Here is a 15,122-nt window from a genome sequence, read left to right as displayed (position 1 = left end):
GAGCAGGGAAACCTGAGCCCTTTTCGCATGATCTCATCCCTGCTGGCAGCGGCCCGGACGCAGCCGATTCCAGGGCAGGGTCCGAGCTGACACCGGACAGGAGCAAGGAATTGCATCAGCCCACAAGGCAACAAAAGGGCCGGGGGGCTTCTTGGGCAGCTAGAGGGCTGCTCCCTGCTCCCTCCTGTGGGAGACATCAGAAAACGCTCAACAAGGAGCAGGAGCGGGCCTAACACGCAGACAAGAGAAGAGGATGGCAGCTGGGCATCCTGGAGACCAGCAAGGAGATACGGTTTCAACCCAGCCCAGGGTGGTGGAGACCGCCAGCAGGGGGCCATCTGATGTGTGTCAGTGATTTACATGGCTGTGTCTCAGGATGACTTCTGGTGGCTTGGTCTCTAGACACATCCCCCAAACCAGCGCAGGTGCTGTGCTCTCCATAGGAAGGCCAAGGGTGGAAGAGACCAGGTGGGGACTGACCTCCTCTCTCACTCTTCAGGCGTGTGAGCACTACAGATTCAAGCCTAACCCTCCTTCCGTCTACACACATCATGCTAACGCTGGGCTTAGACCTCAGCACCCCATAGAGGTGAAGGGCCTGAATCAGGCCAGGAGCCAGGGTTCAAGCTTTGCAGGGTAGACACAACCCCACTCCACCAAGCTCCACCAGAAGTATCCCACCATCCCAAGGGCTGACTTCCTTTGTCCTACAGATAACCACATTTTCACACAGGGCACCCAGACCAAAGGGCAAAGACAGCCACATCTGGGGAGGGCCTAAGGCAGTTTGGGATCTGGGTGCTTGGACTCAGACCCACATAACACAGTGAAAATGCTGGAGCCCCAGTTTGGGATACAGGCTCCATCAACTCCTACCTGGATGACCAATGAATGTGGGCACCCAAGGGTAACAATCCCAGGATCTGCCCCTCGAGTTCTGCTACCTCTGGGCTTACACGGCAGTGGCGTGGACGAGGAGGTGCCCTGGATGCAGACAGACAATCGCCTGGGTGGTCGTCTGATCCACCTCGGCAAGGTGGTAGATGGCATAAGCGCAGCAAGGAGGAAAGGGCAGAGCAAGGCCAGCCCAAGCAGACTGCTGAGGGGGTGACCTGACCTCAGGTCTGCTGACGGAGAGGGATGGAGCCAAGGGGCCAGGTGCCCCTGTGTCACTTTGAAATGCCGCAGCAGCACTGCTCCAGCTGTACGCAGCTGTGGAGGAGGGGAGACGGCACCCCAGTCCACGTGGCCCTGAGAGCGGACGGCTCTTGGTCCCGGCCCTTCTGCTCTTCCAGGGGGCAGAGACAGCCCCCCCCCCCACCACCGACCTTGCCCTAGGCAGCTGTTGGCGCCACCGCCTGACCTGCTTACGTGTGGATCATAGGGCAGGTGGAACGGGGGCGTCTGCTACTAATTACAAGGGCCCCGACATTGTGGGTGCTGACTGCTGGGAAGGGCCAGCGGATCTTAAGGCCACAGAGGCCCTCCAGAGCATCCAGTCTGACTTGCCTCTCCCAGGCCAGCCAGAACTTGTCTCTCAAGCCCAATGGCCAGAATTAGACCAAAGTACCACAGCTCCCAGGAGACTCAGCTATGCTGTGTTGGGCTGAGCCCAGCCAGGGATGGCATGGGAGATAGCTCACGCCGTGGAAGCTGAAGGGGGATCCGGATTCTGAGCCAAGCTCCACAGGATCTCAGCTGCAAAGATCTGGGCAGAGCCCAAAACACGCTGCCATCCTGCTGACAATTTTCACTGCTCTGGTTCCCCCCAAAACACGCAGAAACCGAAGAAACAACTGTCAGTCGGTTTGGAATTTTCCACCGACTCTTTCGGTTTTTCCATCCAAACGGACACTTTGATTTACAACAGAGCTCCCCTTCGAGTCTGTCCCATTCAAGTGAAAATGAAAAACAGGGGACAAAATTAGCACAGCAAAAAAGGGTTTGAGTCCATTCAAATCAGATCAAACGGACTTTTGCTTTGTGTGGATGGAGAGAGGGGAAGGAGATCGGTTCAACCGACCAACATTTTTTGCAACAACTTCCATATTGACCAAAAACAAACCCGAGCAAACTATTGAATGAAAAAGACCACCACCCTTGGCCACAGTTAGGGAGATTGTAACACCAGAAAATTAACTTCTGTCCAGTGTCGGGAACAGAGGAGACATGGGGAAAACTAGTTTTGCATGTGCTGAGATGCCCTTTAGGCTAGTGCCTTGGGTCTCTTAAGTCCCTGGTGAGTCACTCACTGGGAGTAACCTTTTTAATCAACTCCCACCAAATAGCTCAGAAAACTCCATTCTTCCAAGCAAGAATCTCCCAGACTCCTATTTGTACAGACCTTCAGCTATCATCAAAAGGCAGCTTTGAACCCTATCTCTTTTAGAGCTAATAAAACAGAAGTGTTTCTCCACACACAGCTGCCTCCTGGAGCAGCCTATCCTGGGACATCCCAGAGCCTGATACGGGAGAATTTTAATCACCAGGCTGAGACAGGGATGCTCAGAATTCACAGCCATGTCGCTGTTATCACATGGGTAACAGGAACAAAAAAAGCAGTCAAGTAGCACTTTAAAGACTGACAAAATAATTTATTACTTGGTTTGTCTTTAAAGCGCTAGCTGACTGCTTTTTTGTGTTGATAGAATACAGACTAACACGTCTATCTCTCTGTCACTAAGGCTAACCAGGATTTTGTAGATCTAGGGACCTCTCTCCTTTTAAGACCACAGTGTCCCAGCAACTCAGACCCATTAATGAATTTCATCTTCAAAGCAGCCCTCCCACGAACAGAAGCGTGATCCCTATTGTAGAGGTGGGGAAACCAATGCACAGGAAACAATCCATCCACAGCCACAGTGGAACGGAACGCACCGCTTCTATACACTAGTATGATGCCCCATTGGGCAGGCCACCCTTTCTGCCTTTCATCTGCCTCTGGGTCACTCGAGAAGAGACCCTGGAAAATTCTGCGTGGCAAAAGAAAAAAAAGCCATCCACGGCCGAGAGTCTCAGGGTCCTCAGCTTTGGCAGTACAATTAGACATGAAGATGTTTTCACTTGTCTGGCGCTCAGGCTCTGAATCCAGGATCGGGGCTCTCAGATCCCAAAGTCCAATCTGCATAGGAACACCTGGGCTATGAGACGGTTTGGCATGCAGAGCAGACGGATCCACAGGGTTTGACTGCCCAGAGATCTGACATGGGTGGGGGACAGAAAAATAGACCAAACGGTCCAAGAGTCACACTGTTCTGCAGTCTCCTGATGGCTGGCAGCCCTGAAAATGTGCATGAAGCTCCACACAGGAGATCTGATTGACTGTAGCCCCACAGCGACAGAACGAGGCAGGAGCCAGAGGTCATGAAAGGGGATGTGGCAGCCGTTCTGCCCAGTGCTGATATAGAGATGATGAGATTCAATGTAAAACAAGTCAGAGTGGCTAGCTCTGTTTGCCTGGGTGGTTCCTTGGTAGCCCCCTTGATGAGTAACCTTGAGTCCGGCTGGCTAATCATCTTAACACTTGGGTTATGGCCCCTTAATGAAGAGCAAACTCCTGGCTTGTTTGAGATCAAAGAACAAATTAACCAAGGGCTGATGCCTGTGTTTTCCAGCCTGGCTTTGACAGGGGGTCCCCACTGTGCAATGCAGGGACCCTGGCCGGCCTTGAGCTGCTGTAATGCCCACACCTCGGGGTGGGGTGCACTCTGCCACGGAGAGGCACCTAGAACACTTACTAAGCCAAAAGATTAATTTCCTCTGTAGCTAAGTACACAGGGGCATTTAGCTCAACCTGGAGAGGCTCCTGCCCTAAGCTCTAGAGATCCCAGGTTTGAGTCTGCCTGTCAGCAGTTACACTGCCACCATTACCAATGGCAGGCAGAGCTACCTGTCATGAATCAGCCCACAAAATTCCTTCCCCTTTGGCCAAACCCAGCCTCCTCCTGCCAAGGGCCCCAGGAATCCTCAAAAGCCCCTGGGACACCACCTGGATCCAAGCTCAGCTTTGGTCTTTTAAGTTCCATGCAACAGCTGCTTTGCCCCTTGGGAGCCAGCCCTGATTGCGGTGGCATGCCTGTGGAAACAGCCCGCCTTCCACGCCGTGCAACAGTCAGCAGACAGCAAGTGTAGAGCAAGGACAGATGAGTTCCGCCATTGCACCCTAGGAGAGCAGTCTGCTTTGTCTCTCCCCGATTTTCTTTGGGAGGGGGGATTGTGTTACCATTCTGAAGTCTCAGAAATAACACAATACAGGCTGAACCTCTCTAGTCTGGCACGCTCTCATCTGGCAACCTCCGTAATCCAGCATGATTTTAGTTAGCCAGACAACCACTTATCATGGGTGTGGCCAAGTTTCCTGTGGTCCTGTCAAGTTTGCTTACGGTCCCCAGTCCTGGCTCTCAGCGTTTTGTGCTGTTGTTTAGCTGTAATTTACCCCTAAATGTCTTCTAAGAGCCCAGTGAGCAGTCAAAGTGTTGGCAATGCTACTAGACAATATTGACCCTCTGTAGTCCTCCAACTTCTTTCATTCAGTGCTGGGCAGGTCCCAAGAGTGCTGGACTAGAGAGGTTTCAGCTGTATTAGGTTCCATCCTTCCAGCAAGAGTACTTCTGGTTTTAATCAAACTCTGGTGTGTATACGCCATGCATCTCACAGGAAGCCAATTCTTTGTCCTTACTTAGGAAAGAGACGACGAGCGTTCTGTGTACTGCTATCGCGTTCCAGACCACAGACGGCAGGAGGGCACACATTCCCTGGCTGGGCCATTACTGAATGGCTAGTGCCAGGGAATGGATGGATGAGAGGGGATTGAGGTGCATGGGAGAGAGGTTTCCTTGAATTCCTCCACTGCAGCACACAAACCACTGCCTGTATCTGCCTCCTTCCCAGGCCCCGCACTAAAAGCTCATGCCAGGAGTCAACCCCAGACAGCCCATGTGAAAGGGAGAGGTGGCACTTACACTGGTGCAAAGCAGGAACAGCTCCTGCAGCCAAGGGTATGTCTGGCCTGGAGCTGGAGTGCAACTCCCAGCTTGCGGAGACGTGTCCGTGCTAGCTACGACTGCGCTAGTGCACCAGAAATAGTGCAGCCATGATGGTGCAAGCAGCATGAGGGGGTAACGGCTCCGAGTATGAGCCTTGCATCTTGGAAAGGACTGTACCCTGGGCAGCTACCCCCAGTGCTCTTTGCACATTGCTATTGTTAGAAGGACAGATGGCTAAGAGCTATCATAGGTATGTCTCCTCCAGCTGGGAATCGCCTCCCTCGGCTGGAGAATCATGTCCAGTTCTGGGCCCTACATTTTAGGAAAAATGTGGAGGAACGGAAAGGGTCCAGAGAGCAACTAAAATGATCAAAGGTCTAGAAACTATGACGCAGGAGAGGAGATTAAAAGAACTGGGTTTGTTTAGTTTGGAAAAGGGAAAGCTGAGCGGGACGTGATAGCAGCTTTCAAGTACCTGAAAGAGGATTATAAGAAGGAAGAAAAATCATTCTCCTTGGCCTCTGAGGACAGGACAAGGAGCAGTGGGCTTAAACTGCAGCAAGGGAGGTTTAGGTTGGACATTAGGAAAAAGCTCCTGACTGTCCAGGTGGATAATGACCGGAATAAATTGCCTAGGGAGGTTGCGGAACCTACATCACTGGAGATATTTAAGAAGTTGGATAAATATCTAACGTGGATGGTCCAGATGCTGTTTGGTCCTGCTACGAGGGCAGGAGACTGGACTCGACTTCGTGAGGTCCCTTCCAGTTCTAGTGTTCTGTGGTTCTGTGACTCCCTCGCTGGCAAACCCGGCCTGTTCTCTACTCCATCGTTACGGTTCGTTCATAGACCCCTTTGGGCCCAGGGCGGAGACACACGCGTGTCCTCGCTGACATCACTGAGCTGGGAGGGTAGAAAGCTACTCCCCAGCTACACATCTCTGAGCCTGGATTTCCCAAGGGTGGGGCTCCCTTCTCCGCACCATGCGAGCTGGTGAGGCAGCACAGTCACAGCCCTGCCTGGTCTCACCATGCCTGAGGTGGTATCAGAACATACGGTGCATATTTCCCCAGGCTACACCCCACAGTACGTCCCGTTAGTGGTGCTCTAGTTCACCAGACATTACGGGAATCCAGCGCTCGAGCCTTCTAGTGTCTTTGGCACTCCCGGCCGATCTGAAGTCCACTGGCAGTTTAGCATTGACAGAAGAATCAACTCCACAGCTGCCAGCCCCGCCCCCGTCCCATCCTGTGTTCCCAGCTGTGCTGGGCTTTAAACAGCTTCCACAACAGGACATACATGAGACCAAGATCCACACTACTTAGCTATCAGCTGGGGCCCGTCACTAGCAAGATCGCCCTGAATTCTGGTCTCCCCTCCCCTCCAGATCTCCTCGCTGCGGCTCCAAGCCCGTTCCCGGACGCCCCAGCCAGGCTCTCCAGGGAAGGGAGAAGCAGACACCGCTCTGTCTGGGGCATTGCTAAGCTGCGATCTCCTGGGTGAAATCCTGTTCTTGTTGCAGTCGGTGCCAAAACTCCACTGGACAGAGGTGCTGTCACACTGTGTGGGAGGAGAATGGGTGTGTGTGGGAGGGGGCGTGGGGCTGTGGGAATGCCTTCACGTTGTACGCAGGAGGTACGGGTGGAAGCGCATGAACAAGCACGTGTACACGTTGTGCATTGGGTATACACGTGCATGCAAACCCTCTCCGGGCAGAGCCCTGAGGAAAGCTTGCGCCAGAGGTAACACCTCGCCAGGGTGCTCGCTCTGCTGCTTTCCCCAGCTGGCTGCAGGGTCACCAGCGCCTGCCTGTGCCCCAGTGTACCTCCTGGGGAGCCTGCTGAGGGGCGGCATGCGGTCAGCCCGCGGGACAGCCACGGCTCTGTCTGCGGCTGGGAGAGCCGGGGCAGCCCAGGATCTTGGGGTCCCCGGCCTGCCGCAGAGGTGCGGGGGTGGGATGCTGACAGCTCCCGCTTTTGGTTCTGCCCCCGGAGCCAGACCATTCGGGCAGCCCCCCCACTGTCTTAGTGCTAAGCCACATCCGGGCTGGCCCAGAGGGGAAGCGAGCCTGGCCTGGGCCACAGTTATAACCACAATGGAATGAGGCTGGGCCCGCCCTGGGCATACCCAGGCCAAAGGAGAAGCCAGGGCCACCTTGCAGCCTCCCTTCTGTCCTGCTGCTGAAGGGCGACGCTGCTCCCCACCAGCCAGTGTGAGATCAGACCAGCTCGCTGGGTTCCCCTTTGGTCCCACTGCTGGAGGGGGGCACTGAGCAGCACCCCCCACCCCCATCCCGCTGCCAAAGGGTGACAGCAGGCCGCCTGTGAATTGCAGAGGCCAGGCAGGGCCTCAGCCCTTACTTAACTCAGCTCTTCGAGGGAAATCGCATCAGCCACCCTCCCTGGGAGCGAAATCACCCCCTGGCTGCCCCCTGCCCTCTGTTCCCAGCTGTGCTGGGGTCTGAACGGCGTCACAGACGCACCCTTTGCTTTCTAGCCTCCGGCCCATTGCTCTGGCGCACGTTCCACCGCTGGGGGCATGAAACTGGTGCTCTCACCACCAAGTTCCCTTCCTGGGCCCACTGAACTGCCTCCCACCTTCCTGGCCCCACCCTGGCCGGGGCGCCACCATTACTAAGATCGGGGGCTGGATCACAGGCTGGTTGGCCCAACAGATGCAGGGGGCATGCGCTGTGCCCACTCAGACAGCAGAGGGGTCACTGGCACAGGCCAGGGCTGGCTGCAGAACACCCCAACTGGGCGGTGGGTGGGATGCAGGGGAGGGTCCCTCTCGCTATTGCTGAGAAACAAGGTTCCCCGAGCACCGGGTTGCAGGGAAGAGGCTGTGAAGGGCGACCACTCCTCCTAGGAAATTCCTGCCACGCTCTGTCCTGACGCCAGCAATCCTGAGCTAGTGGGTCCCCAGCCGGAATCCTGACGCAAGCCTAAGGGGAAAATCCAACCCGCCCAGGGGATCGCTGGACCCGTCATCGCATTCCGCAGCTCTCCCTCTCTGCCCACGCAAAGTCAGGTCCAAGGCAACGGTGCACCGAGCCCTGTCCTGAAAGAGCCACGCTCGCCCTCCAAATGCGCTAAGAGCCTTCCTGCTCCCCTCCCGCCAGCTCCAGCCCCGGTCCAGCAGAGAGACCCGGTCTAGTTCCCAGTGCTTGCAACAAGATGGCGCTGGGCAGGCGTGCACCAGGGTTAATCATTAGCTGGGTTAGCGCTCTGACTTAACAAGCCAACGCAAAGCTGGGCCAACCTCCCCACTGCTGGGAGCCACCAGGGAACAGGGCCAAATCACTAACCGGGGACACGGCACCAAGAAGTGACCCATCCCAGCCTCAAAACCACAAGCCAAAGTCATTCAGGTCCCAGGGTTCCTTTCACCTTCCCACAAAGGCTCATTCCTTGGGGACAACTTGACCCTGGGGTAGAGCCCCACTGCCACTAGGGGGGTTACACCTGGGGAGATTTGCCCCATTGGGTTTCGCGTCTTTCCCAGAACTCCTTGAAAGAGCATTCCAAAAGGCTCGCTCATTTCCACTCCGACGGTCAACGAGGATGATGCGAACCCTCCTAAAAGGCCACCGAAGGAAACGCATTCCCCCTCCAAAGAGCAAGATGGCAAAACTACTGTTGTAAAATGGTTCCCCCGCCTGTCGCAGGACACCGCCCGTGTTTGCGTTTCACAACTGCGCCCCCCATCACCGCAATCACAGCGAGCTGCCCCCAGAGTTCTTCCCAATTTTCTCCGTGTTTGGGATCTTGGCTTGTGGCTCTGGGGAGGGTAAACCGGGGCTGATTTCCAGGCTGCTTCTCCACTGCTTTATCTTTGGCTGCGCTGTTCAGAGAGAAACAGCAGGGATGGGGAATTTTAAGGAGAATTCAATTTTTGTCTCCACTAGTGCGATTTGAAAAATCAGGAGCCTCAGCTCCAGGAAAAGTCTCCATTCCAGGAGCCTTTCCTGAGTGACCCTTTCTGTTTTACAAACAGGACTCTCACTCTTACTGCTCCTCTGACTCAAAAATCAACTTCAACAAACTCCTACAGAACTTCAATATCTCCTCACTGACTTCCTCCTATCAGACAGCAACGACCAGGAACTATGTTCCAGGATATTGTTCACAAGCCATTTTTTCCATACCCGGCAGAAAACACTCCCTAAAATCACCCCCCCCAAAAAAAACTGGAAGAAACTGGAGGTGAGGGAGTTTTCTATCGAAGCAGCAAAAACAGAACAAAATCCAACAGCAATTTTTTTCTTTAAAAATCCCACCCGTGTCTCTATCACCTAGTGACCGACAGATTCTTTCTGATGAAAGGACATGCCATGAAAATCCTTCCAGCCTAGCACTCACAGAAGGGGAGTTTTCATAACTAAATGCCAATGGGCCAGATCCTCGTCTGGTAAATATCAGGGCACATCTGAGAACTTCAATTGGATCCTCACCAATTTGCACGAGGGGAGGATGCAGGCTTTTGTTTCCCCCCACTGGGCTTGTTTTGCAAGCTGCGATCTCTGGGGAAGAACAGACTTCATTGCAAGCATTTGGATCTGGTTTTACTCTGATCATTTATAAAACCTCTTTAAAAAAAAAAAGAACCCCACACGCACACACGCGCACCCACACACACACAATGCCAAATAATAAAAATCAACCTCTGAAAAAGGGTAATCCAACGCCTCATTATTCCACATCAGTCAGGATACTGAGGTGTGAGGAGAACAGCAAAGGGTTTCGCTTACCTGTGACAGGTCATGTTGGTTCTCCAAGATCCTTATAGCAGGTTTGATGTCTTCAAAGACCGAGGTGTCTTCTGCAGACTCCCCGGACATTTTGACTGGTTTTAATTGTGCAAACACCGTACTTTCTTCAAGGTTTGGGGTGCTCAAAACCAGCCCACGGCTGCTCATCCCTCCTGCAGCCCCCTGTTCCACTCCCCTTCTTAGTGTTACAAAGCAAAATCTTCAACAATCATAAAAGCTTTTGGACAAAGCTGAAAGAGATTCAAGACCTCGGAAGCAAGCCCGGTGCTAATCCTTAGGAATCCAGGTGCACTGTAGCCTTAAGAAGTCTGATCTGTTACAGAAAAGTCTTACCTGTCCTGAAGTAGGAGGCACACTAACCTGGAAAACTTCAATGACAGGCTGCCTGAGCCAATCAAGAGTGGAGCTAACGCTGCTCTGACCAATGAGCAAGATGACATCTCCTTAAGGCAACAGAAGATAACAATGAGTACAGAGCTGTGAATCTTTCCACCAGCCATGTTACCTGTAGCGGGTCTGCCTAGAAAGGGTGGGGGGGAGAGAAACGCTTTCATGAGAATCTGAGGCCAGAGCTACACAAGAAACTTTTGCCTGTATAACCATGTCAGTTCGGGCTGTGATTCGCCACGGCATTTTTATGCCAGCAAAACATTCACATGTAGACACAGCTGTGCCAGCAAAGATGTCCTTTTTCTAGTGTAACATCTTTCACTTGTGAAACTGCTATACACTATACCACCTTAAAAAAAAACTGAACATAAGAAAGGCTCAGTGGTTCGAGTGCTGGCCTGCTAAACCCAGGGTTGTGAGCTCAGTCCCTGAGGGGGCCATTTAGGGATGGAGGACAAATAGATTTAAGAAAAAGGGATGATGTTTGGCCCTGTCAAGAGGGCAGGGGACTGGACTTGATGACTTCCTGAAGTCCCTTCCAGTTCTGTGTGTACTCCATTCAAAAGCTACCCTGCATCAGACTAAAGGTCCCTCTAGCCCAGTGTCCTGCCTTTCAACAGGGGCCAATGCCACATGCCCCAAAGGAACAAAGAGAATAGGGAATCACTAAGTGACCCTATCACCTGCTTCCAGCTTCTGACAAACAGTGGTAGCGGACACCATTTCAACCCATCCTGGCTAATAACCACTGATGGACCCATCCTCCATGAATTTATCTAGCTCTTTCTTGAACCCTGTTGAAGCCCTGGTCCTCACAACCTCCTCTGCCGAGGAGTTACACAGGTTGACTGTGTGTTGTATGAAGAAATAGTTCAATGTTTTTGATTCTTCTTTTGGGTTGTTGTTTTAAACCCGCTACCTGGTCATTTCATTCGGAGACCCTTAGTTCTGGTGTTATCATCCCAACAGTGATTACAATTTTAGGAAATACGACCTATGAGGGAACATTGAAAGAACTGGGTTTATTTAATCTGGAAGAGAGAAGACTGAACGGGGACATGATAGCAGCTTTCAAATACCTTAAAAGGTGTTACAAGGAGGAGGGGGGAAATATTCTCCTTAACCCCTGAGGATAGGACAAAAAGCAACGGGCTCAAATTGCAGCAAGGGAGGTTTAGGTTGGACATTAAGAACAGGTTCCTGTCAGGGTGGCTAGGGACTTGAATAAATTGCCTAGGGAGGTAGTGGAATCTTCACCATCCTTAAAGAGCAGGTTAGACACGCACCTGTCGGAGATGGTCTAGAAGAGATGGTGCTGGGTCCTGCCCTGAGTGCAGGGACAGGACTTGATGACCTCTCAAGGTTGCTTTGAGTTCTGTGATTCCATGAAAATACTGCCTGGTCCAGCAGCACAGGTCTACTCTCTCAGCCAGGAAAAGACTCACTTGTCGGTAGATGCAACTCCTTGAGTGAGCGGAGCTAGCCGAGCCAGGCCCCAAGTTCCATCCTTGGGTGCTGAATGCTCGACCAGGTTGCAGATTTTGAGACCTAAGCCCTGGGACTTGATGCTTGGCTTCCAGCAGAGCAATGCGCCAGGCCATCATCCTGTCTTTGGGGGATTCACGACACAGCAGATCTTGTAGCGCAAAGTCATTTAACTAAGTAAGAATGGCCAACAATTTTTGACCAAAAGACTTTTCATAATAAATGGGGGTTTGTTTAAAAGAAAGGTGGGGGGAGGTAAAAATAAATGTTTTGTTTTCCAAAAAAAAAATTTCTCTACAAATTCTCCAGCAGAATTGCAAAAGTGGATTCTGTGTAACATGAATTCTTTAAATCAAGATCTGACTTCTGTAGCTCAGCCAGAGGTTAGGAATCAGAGTGGCTGGGTACTGGGTAGAGATGTGCAGAGAGGCATTAGTCCTTCCTGGCCATCATTCATAAAACCCTACAGAAAGATTTGAAATTTCTTTTATGATAATGGGAAAATTCTGATTTCTGGTTTTTTGTTTTTTTTTTAAACTCTTTCCTACTTTTTTTCCACTAGGAAAAAAAAAAAGGAGGAGGAAAAGGTTAAAAAAGGGGGAAGAAAAGACACTAATTTTTTTCCCCACCAGAAAAGTTGGAAAAATTTTTTAAAAGAGAGAGTGAGGATGGGGGACACTTTTTTGAAGTTTCAAAATTTTTTCAGTGCAGAAGTGTGGGAAAAGTTCTCTCTTTTCCACTGGAAAGTGGAGGGACAGACAGAGGAAAGAAAATCCAAACCCAAAACGAAACATCTCAAAAGAAACTGATTTTTAAACACGTTCTCCCAAGTTGCTCCAACACATTTCATGTCAAAAATCATTTTTAAAAAGGGTAAAGAAAGTGGAAACTTACAAATTACTACGGTTCTTCCTTTCTCAGAACCCACCGTTTCAAACAGCCCTGATCGACTCCCCAGTTCACCACAACAGATATAAGCCAATCTAGTCTGACAGAGTAAGTATCTACCACGACTGTTGAGCACCACCATTGGTCTGTTGGCATCTACTTGTGCCTCATCTCAGGCCAGGTCAACAGTAGACATGCAAGTTGATTGTAGATACACAAGTCTAGCTACACTAATTGCATAGTCAGACTAGACTGTTCTACAAATCGACCTACCTACGATCGACTTACCTAGCCGTCCCCACACAAGCAGGTCAACTTGAGAAACTCTTCTGTCGACCTCCCTTACTCTTCCTGATATTGAGACGTACAGGGGTCGACTGCTGTAGGTGCGAGAAATCAAACCCAGCAGACCACTGCCACGCGCGGACGCATGCAGTAGAAGGAAGAAGACTCACAAAAGCCAGGGTGTTGGAGTCAGAAAAAAAGTGATTTTGGGGAACCTTGCAGCACTGCAGCTTTGGCCGGTGAGTCCGCACACTGGGGAACAGCAGGGAGGTGGATTACACCCAACTCCTGAGGGCAGACCTTGTGGAAAGCTGTGGGGAGAGTGGGGAAGGCAGCTAGCCTGGATGGAGGGGAGGCTAGACCCCACATGTGGGCACCCCTCATGCTCCTCTCCCCCAAGCCACGGCTCAGCCTCCTTGGAACTACAGTCATGATAGTTATTCAAGATGAAGCCATGTTTCTCACTCCTATTCTGCTGTGTCTAGCAGCAGAAGCAGGAACAGCGCAATGAACCACATGGACCAAGGCTGTTGTCCCTTATTTCCAGCTCACGTGGAAACAGGAAGCATCAGAATTCTCCCAGGAAAGAGGAAATCCTCATCCCAGAAGGTCTCTAGCCTTGCAGACCCACAAGAGAGGATGATCACAAACATTTCTGAGAACTACCTCCCCAAAGCTGCTGAGGTGCAGTCATCCGTTGCCATACAATGTTTGGGAACGATCACAATTTTCACACTTCTGTGCCCTGTCCGACAAACTGAAACTCCAAGGAAACTAGAGGTTTATCCGGTTTGCATCATGTTGTCATGTTCTGACATTGCATCATGCGGCATGTCCCTGGGATAATGCAGCGTGCATCCCCCCAGCACCGTGGATGAAGGAAAACTCGCTCTGGATGGGGAACTGTGACAAAGTGGGTCTGTCTATACTGGAGCAGGAGGGATAATTTCCAGCACACGTTGCCATACCTGCGCTAGCTCTGATCAAGCTAAGAGACTAAAAATAGCAGTGCAAGCGGTGGGAAGGACTCACCCCCCACCCCCAAGTACAATCCCATTTTGAAACATTAGATCCTGCCGTCCACGCAGCCATAACTGCACTATTTCAAATGCACTCAAAGTTAGCACCAATGATGGAAATTGCACCTCCAGCTCCACGTCAACGTACCCAGAGGCTCAGTCTTGTGATTGTAGTGTCCCTCACTGCCGCAACTAATTTGTGGCAGCTGTGCCTCTACCCCCTGCTCAGACTCGGCCATCCACAATATTTGTAGACTGTGTAAATCAGCACAATTCATGGGCCACAATCAGTGTAGCCCCATTTGGCACCAGTGGAGGCTCTGGCCAGGTTATTTTCGCAGGGGAATCAAGTCCCTAAAGCTCTGTGTTCAGGGGCCAGACTTAGGAAGAAGGGAAGGGAGAAGATGACCTTTGCTACTTTGCATATGACATGGACAAAAGACAGATCCCAGACGGGAATCGCTTCCGCACTGCCGGCAAAAGCTTCAGCGGGAATGGAGACCATTCAGCACCTCACAAGATCAGTTCTTTAGTGCAAACACTGATAGTAAAGGTTTCCAAAAAGCACCAGCAATCCCTCTGTCCTTATTAGCGCCCCAGGCTTTCGCCAGAACACACAACAAATATGCAAAACAAATAGCTCATACCACATGCAAGACTTTGTACTGCAGTGCACTCACCAGCGGACTTATACGCTCTTAAAGAACTCTGAATCCAGTCTGCTAAATAAGTCAAAGTCCTAATATTACAGAGACCGCATTGGATACTGCCAAACCATTGCATAAAAGCGATTATCATCAGAAAGGTTTCCAGGGCTTTTTTATATCAATAAAAACATTTATTTTCAATCAAAACCTTCCCCTGTAGGATCTGCGATTATTGTTCTCATCAGTAATAATTCTTCGTATTGCTGTAACACCTAGGAAACCCTGTTATAGACCAGGAAGCCAAGATGCTAGTCTGAGAACACCAGAACTGCACAAGAAGCAAAGCTGGTGGTAAGACACCAAACATTTTCTACAGATGATTTTTGATCCTTTTTGTGAAAAATTTTCACCTAACGTTTGAATTTTTGAACGTGGGTGAACCAGCCCTACTTAAGAATTTGAGGACGTGAAACTGAGTAGGTGAAACTGACCAGTCTATTTCCCCTGTGCAGGACAAGTGAAATGTAGACAAAGAGCATAAACAGCTCAAAGCAAATTCGAGCTTTAAAATTTCTTGCATTTCTTAGACTAGAAGGTTTACTACAACACACCTGAAGACACTCGTCTGATATTACAGTATCAGTCCTGGCAT

General features: G+C 51.1%; 1 protein-coding gene across 1 annotated transcript in view; it reads right to left on the bottom strand.

Moving 5' to 3' along the window:
• LOC142019967 (Krueppel-like factor 5) overlaps window positions 1-9,963 on the bottom strand; it is a 34,032-nt gene extending 24,069 nt beyond the window's left edge. Inside the window, exon 1 of the mRNA XM_075007419.1 lies at window positions 9,736-9,963. Within this exon, the coding sequence (XP_074863520.1) occupies window positions 9,736-9,903 (168 nt within the window). The 5' untranslated portion in view covers window positions 9,904-9,963. The remainder of the gene's footprint in view (window positions 1-9,735) is intronic.
• Between the last annotated feature and the right edge of the window lie 5,159 nt (window positions 9,964-15,122).

The sequence above is a fragment of the Carettochelys insculpta genome, chromosome 13 (assembly GCF_033958435.1).
Source record: "Carettochelys insculpta isolate YL-2023 chromosome 13, ASM3395843v1, whole genome shotgun sequence".
NCBI lineage: Eukaryota > Metazoa > Chordata > Testudines > Carettochelyidae > Carettochelys > Carettochelys insculpta.
This window is presented reverse-complemented; position numbering and strand designations above follow the sequence as displayed.